Here is a 6,983-nt window from a genome sequence, read left to right as displayed (position 1 = left end):
TATTGTTGCTGCTGTTGCTGCTTCTGCTTCTGCTTCTGCTGCTTCTGCTACTGCTAATATTGTTGCTGCTGCTGCTGCTGTTGTTGTTGTTGCTGCTGCTGCTACAAGTACTGCTATTACTGCTACTGCTGCTGATGATGATGTTGCTGCTATTGCTGCTGCAATTACTGCTGCTGTGCTGCTGCTGCTGCTATTGCTGCTGGTATTACTGCTGTTGCTGCTGCTGCTATTAGTGCTGTTTCTGCTGCTGCTACTGTAATAGCTGCAGCAACAGCAGCAACAGCAGTAATAGCAGCAGCAACAGCAGCTGGTGCAGCAACAGCAGGAGCAGCAGCAGCAGCAGCAGCAGCAGCAGCAGCAGCAGCAGCAGTAACAGTAACGGAAGCACCAGCACCAGGACCAGCGGCAGCAACAGCAATAAAAACAATAACAAAATAACAGCAAAGTAAACAACAACAACAAACAACAACAACAACAACAACAACAACAACAACAACAACAACAACAACAACAACAACAACTACTACTACTACTACTACTACCGCTACTACTACTGCCACTGCTGCTGCTGATGCAGCTGCTGCTGTTGTTGTTGTTGTCGTTGCTGCTGCTGCTGCTGCTGCTGCTGCTGCTGCTGCTGCTACTATTACTATTTACTGCTGCTGTTGTTGCTGCTGCTGTTGGTGCTGCTACTGGTGCTGGTGCTACTGCCTCTGGTATTACTGCTGCTGCAGCGGCTGTTGCTGTTGGTATTACTGATGCTGCTGCTGCTGCTAATACTGCTGTTTGTGCTGTTACTATTACTTCTACCTTGATTATTCATGCTTTTTTATTATTCATTCATTTTAATTCTGACTGCAAGTGCCAGCTGATGCTTCTTTAAATAGCGCGATTTTACACTGCCAAACTGAACTGCTCGATTACTCCTGCATTCAATGGTGTCCTTCAAAATCAAACTCCAGGCTTGCACCGGACGCTTTTTGGGAAGCCTTGACGAGAAACCAGCGTATATGTGACTTTAATTCGACTTTCTTTCCTTGTTTGTTTGTTTGTTTGTTTGTTTTCCACCTTTGCGAATACGTGGCTTTGGTGCCTAAGATATCCACGGCGTGCTTTCTTCCACTTTGTTCCTTTCATGAACGATTTTTTTTTAAGGTAATTATTTATTGATTACAGTAATCTGCTTCAAAAATTTGCCTCAGTAAACTTTTCACATAAAACACAATGTGACTATTATTCGATTTGCGTGATAGTATTCTGGAATAATCTAATTTATAATACCTGCCAGATCTTTATATTCTTAGAGTCAGAGTCAGAGTCAGAGAGAGAGAGAGAGAGAGAGAGAGAGAATATTTTTAGCATTGAACGAAACTATTGATCCCTCATGACACTTTCATGCTAGTAGAATACACACACACACACATACACACACACACACAAGCAAGAAAGTTTAGTAACAAGCCTTCCCACCTCTTTTTTTTTTTTTAATTTGTCACCCCCATTCCTCCGCCCTCCCATTCTTCTGTTGTCACCCTCACCTTACCCTCTTTCTTCCTCATTTCTCGCCAAATAATCAGCAAATGCGAGGAGTTAAAATCAAGTCGTTGAGGCGAGGGCGTGCGGTGACTCGTCGTGATCAGTGGCGCGCTGATTGCCGGGTCTAATTGGGTCCTTAGGCTGCTGCCTTTCATTTTCACCTTGTTTCTTAACCTTCGCTCACTTGCAGTCACATCAGCCCTCTCTCCTGGCCCTCCTGGCTTGAGCTTCTGTATACTGATACTGTGCAGCGTAAAGAAGGATTACTTCTCAACACTTTTGTGATCACTCATGTAGTTTTGGTTACCCGTAGGGCAGTCACTGAGATTATTAGATCATGTGTAACGCTGAATGACTTCGGTCACATGTGAACCCTAAAGAAACGGCGAATTCCTCTGAGATGCGGTGTTGAGGTGGTAGCGGGGAGTACGTCGTCAGGGGAGGCGGGGCCTCAGGTACAAGCACCGCCCATGTGGCTCCTCCTCTTGGGCATTCACCGCCTCCTCCCAATTCCTCCGCCAATAGCAGTCAGAAACGTAAGCACAGATTGAGGGGAAGACCAATGAACGCCGATTTAAACAAAGCCCTTTGATTCCTCACAGTGCGGGGCGGGGAGACTGGCACTGACACCACGTTTTTTTTTGGGTATTTTCATTTAATTTTTGATTTTCAAAGTCACGGAGAGACTTGTCTTCACTTGCCGGAAAGCATATTATTTCTTAGGAAGTAAGATTGCTTTTGCTGATGAATGCAGGGTCGAATGAGGAGGGTGTGGATGTGGAGTGCAGGTATCGGCGTGTGGATATGCGCGCGGGCGGGTGGCGAGGGGAGGTGTGCGGGCGGGCGTGAGGGCCGCCGGCAGTCACTCCTCGGCCCGTGGCGGTGCGGGTGACGACTGGCCTGTCACCACCCATCCCGACACCCGCTCTCACCGTGTGCCCACGCCCCTTTTTGTTGACATCCACCCCTTCATCTTTATCTATCAGCGAGCAAGGGTGCCGCTGACACTATCTATCGTCTGCCCACGCCCGCCCACATCACCCCCAGGGCGCGGGTGACGGAAGGATGGATGCCCAGTGCTACCAGGGTGTTGTGGGAGGCTCCTACGGGCACGCACAGGAGCGTGGGGCAGGTGACGTGAACATGATGGGCGGTGTGGGCGGCATGGCAGGTCAGGGGCCTGCCCACACCGCCCTTTTACCACCCCGCACCACGGACTGCTGCTACGAGTGGGCGTCCCTCCCTGCCCACTACTCAACACCCATGAAGGAAATGGAAGGTGAGCAACCCACACCTCACTACCTAGTGACACGCAAGCAGCCGACAGTTTTTTTATTTTTTTTTTTAAGCGGAGAAAGAGAGAGAGAGAGAGAGAGAGAGAGAGAGAGAGAGAGAGAGAGAGAGAGAGAGAGAGAGAGAGAGAGAGAGAGAGAGGTGGGAGAAAATTTTGTAGAAACTATACTATTGTTGAATACGATTATACCCCTGTAATTTATTCCATATAACACACACACACACACACACACACACACACACACACACACACACACACACACACACACACACACACCTCACTGTCACTGTGTAGATTACTGAATTCAGAGAGAAAGCATAAGGAAATAATGCGTGTGTCAGGTCACCTGTAGATCATCATGTTTCAGGGTGCAGAAGGTGCAGAAGGTGATTCAGGGTGACAGAAGAGGATATTTGTGTTACATGAAGTTCAGGAGAAAGTAGAGGACGGCAACATAAAACCTAAAGAGGAAATATTTTTTGATGGGAAAAGAGAGCCCAAAGATATGCCCAAAGTGTCCCTCTGCTGCTACGAAGTGAGTTATGTTCGTGATAGCGATACGTGTTATAAGCAGACACTACTCAGTTTTTCACGGATGCGTATGACGGTGTATACCACAAATGTGTAGAGCAGCACGGGACATTACAAGCTTGCTGCTGTTCTCTAAATTGCAAATTGTAGGTAAATGAGGATCACTAATTGTACATACAAGATTCTGAAAAAAAAAAAGCACTTGGACATGATATGGTATGCACATTTTCCTTAGATGTGAGAGCAAAGTGAATGGTGAAAATTAATTAGTAGTTATTATAATAATGGTAATGATGATAATGATGGTGACGATGATGATGATGATTGTAAAAAAAGTACAACAATGATGATGATAATAGTAATAATAAAAATAGTAATAATAATGATAATGATGGTGATGATAAGGATAATAATAATAATAATAATAATAATAATAATAATAATAATAAAATAATAATAACAGTATAGCGACCTTTTTGCCACATTTATATATACGTTGACAAGTATGTGCGCATTTACTGAATGAGCGCGGAGAAACAAAGTGGTAGATGTAACAATGATGATAAGAGTAAAAACAACAACAACAACAATATGACCAGTTATAGCAGTGGCGCTCATTTCATTGCCACACGCAGTAGTTATGATCGCAGCCTTGGATACTCCGCGCATTTAGTTTCCCCTCCGTCTTAAGATCCGCTGAGCACTCCCGCATCACCACCACCGCTCTCCTCCCAGTCTCTTTGAGCAATATTCTGAAACATTTTTGAGCCGCATCTCCACTAGTAGTTGAAATTACACATATTTCTAAGTGTTTTTATGGTTCTAGTGACAGAATAACAAGATTTCTTTATCATAAACAGGGAAAGCACTCTTGAGAACCCGGCGTATCATCTGTGCGACCTTTGAAAACAGTCGCGATGAGAGATGCGAGTGTTTCGGTATACAGGTCTCATGCCTTCCGCGCCACGTTGTCCCGCTGCGCCTCTGGTCTTTCCTTAGTTTGTTTTGTTTCCGCAAGCTGACACGCTCCCGACCTTGACGCGGCCCGGCGTGCCTCCCCCGGCTAGTCACTCCGTCGCGGCTGCTGGTGGTGTCCTGTGAACCGCTTGTATACCTTAGGGACAAGTGACGTCTACTGACTAAAGTGCTTCTTATATCAATGCTACTACTACTACTATTATTATTATTATTACTATTATTTATCATAAGTAGTAGTAGTAGTAGTAGTAGTAGTAATAGTAGTTGTTGTTTTTGTAGTAATAGTAGTAGTAGTAGTAGTAGTAGCAGTAGTAGTAGTAGCAGTAGTAGTAGTAGTAGTATTGGTATTATTATTATTATTGTTATTATTATTATTATCATTATTATTATTATTATTATTATTATTATTATTATTATTATTATTATTATTATTATTATTATTAGCAGTAGTAGTAGTTGTAGTAGTAGTAGCAGTAACAGCAGTACTATATAGTAGTAGTAGTAGTAGTAGTAGCAGTAGTAGTAGTAGTTGTAGTAGTAGTAGAAATAGTAGTAGCAGTAACAGCAGCAGCAGTAGTAGTAATAGTAGCAGCAGCAACAATAGAAGCAGCAGCAGCAGCAGCAGTAGTAGTAGCAGCAGTAGTAGTAGTAGTAGTAGTAGTAGTAGTAGTAGTAGTAGTAGTAGTAGTATAGTAATAGTGGTAATAGCAATAGTAGTAGAATAAATAATAAAAGTATGAGTTGTAGTGACAGTAACACATTATTATTATTATTATTATTATTATTATTATTATTATTATTATTATTATTATTATTATTATTATCATTATTATCATCATTAGCATCATTATTATTATTATTATTTTCTTTTTTCTTTATTTGAATGATTCGTTAATTGAGTGTGTGTGTGTGTGTGTGTGTGTGTGTGTGTGTGTGTAATTAACCACAATTTTGAGAAGAGCGCATTGGCTTTGCTGTTGTCAATTATACTTTACCGGAAAGAGCTTAGGCCTTAGAGTTCATAGAATTATGCGTAGTTAGGTTTACGGGTAAGGCTGACACTCGTGCCTTTCACACAAACTGTCATCTCGCTCTGGGAATACTAACTACGCGCCCACCAATGAACACCATAGAGACGTGAATAGGAAGAAAACCATAGCCTGCCGAGTAGCAGACAAGGACCTAGCGAACAGTGAGTGTGTGTGTGTGTGTGTGTGTGTGTGTGTGTGTGTGTGTGTGTGTGTTCTGCCCCAATCCTGAGTACCTCTTTATTTATACACTAAAAGGCAAACGATAGAATGTGTGCGTGTACATACATAATTCACTGACAACTGAGTACGTAATACTCTTCATCAAGGTGTATTTGTATTTGTCTGGCAATAATTAAGTTTATCCGACTGTCTATTAGTCTATCAATATCTTTTATTTTCAGTTTATATACTTGCACAGGTTTCTTTCTATCTTTGTCCTTGTTTCTATAAGTTTGTGTGCCAGCTTATGTCTATCCGTCTATGCGACTATAGGAAAATCAGACTCATTAATGTTGGCTTCTATTATAATGTATATATATTTTTTGCATTGAGGTACCGCGACTCATGGCACAGTGGTAACACGCGTGCATGGTTTTGATAGAAAATCCTCAGGTGCACAGGTTCGAGTCCTGCTCATAGTCCGAGATTAGAGGTGGCATCCACTCGAGGTAGCGATTCCTAGACATCAAACCCGAGGTCCTCTGTTAGAAGACAACAGCCTAACCCTGATACATCAAGGAATCCGGTCATACAGTCGGGAAGAAAAACCCTGTAATTTTAATTGAATGTTGTATGGACATAACACGTATGCTTAACCTCTTTAAAAGTGCAAGCATGTACGTATAACATCTGCGTTTGTTTGTACATACGTATGTGTGTGTGTGGAGCGTACCTTTCTTTGTTTACGGAATTAGTATCAGACCACAGCGTGCACCGCAAATAAATAGTTCTTCATTTGTGCAATGGGAATTAATGACTGTGATGAATGGTTGAGATAAGCGTGAGAAGAGGAGAACCATTTACAGAAGTGACGCAAAGAACAACGTATTTGATAGGAACAACGTCTTTCCGCTGGCTCAAAGATAACTACAAATTCTTTAGGATTGTTGATCTTGGTCTGGAATCAAGATCGAAAGCCGAAACGAAGTTACATCAGTCAACCAGGGAGGGGAATGTTCTTTCTGTGGTATCTGGGTCAATATAGGGAAGCCGCGAGAGGGAAAGCAGCGACGCAAAACACGCCCCTGGCAGGGTGCTGACGGCAAGAGACAAACACCGCACCTGTAGCCCTGCGACGCGCCGCCCCCGTCACGGCGGCCCACGCCTCACCTTACCGTGATGACAGGCAGAGACACGCGCTTACGCCTATTTTATTCTTCCGCTATACATATTTAAGGTTACCTGATGTTTATATATATATATATATATATATATATATATATATATATATATATATATATATATATATATATATATATATATATATATATATATATATATATATATATATATATATGAGAGAGAGAGAGAGAGAGAGAGAGAGAGAGAGAGAGAGAGAGAGAGAGAGAGAGAGAGAGAGAGAGAGAGAGAGAGAGAGAGAGAGAATAATGTAT

The 6,983-nt window shown here is 42.5% G+C and overlaps 2 protein-coding genes across 2 annotated transcripts in view; both read left to right on the top strand.

Annotated features, from left to right (window-relative positions):
* LOC135108612 (antifreeze protein Maxi-like) overlaps positions 1–2,594 on the top strand; it is a 5,437-nt gene extending 2,843 nt beyond the window's left edge. Inside the window, 1 exon segment of the mRNA XM_064019769.1 lies at positions 2,325–2,594. Within this exon segment, the coding sequence (XP_063875839.1) occupies positions 2,325–2,594 (270 nt within the window).
* The window catches only part of LOC135108478 (T-box transcription factor TBX1-like), a 48,162-nt gene continuing 43,537 nt past the window's right edge, over positions 2,359–6,983 (top strand). Inside the window, 1 exon segment of the mRNA XM_064019534.1 lies at positions 2,359–2,815. The gene's annotated coding sequence lies outside the window, so the exon portion shown is untranslated.

The sequence above is a fragment of the Scylla paramamosain genome, chromosome 17, assembly GCF_035594125.1.
Source record: "Scylla paramamosain isolate STU-SP2022 chromosome 17, ASM3559412v1, whole genome shotgun sequence".
Classification (NCBI taxonomy): Eukaryota; Metazoa; Arthropoda; class Malacostraca; order Decapoda; family Portunidae; genus Scylla; species Scylla paramamosain.
Note: the sequence above shows the minus strand (reverse complement) of the source record. Positions and strands in the feature narration are given on the sequence as shown.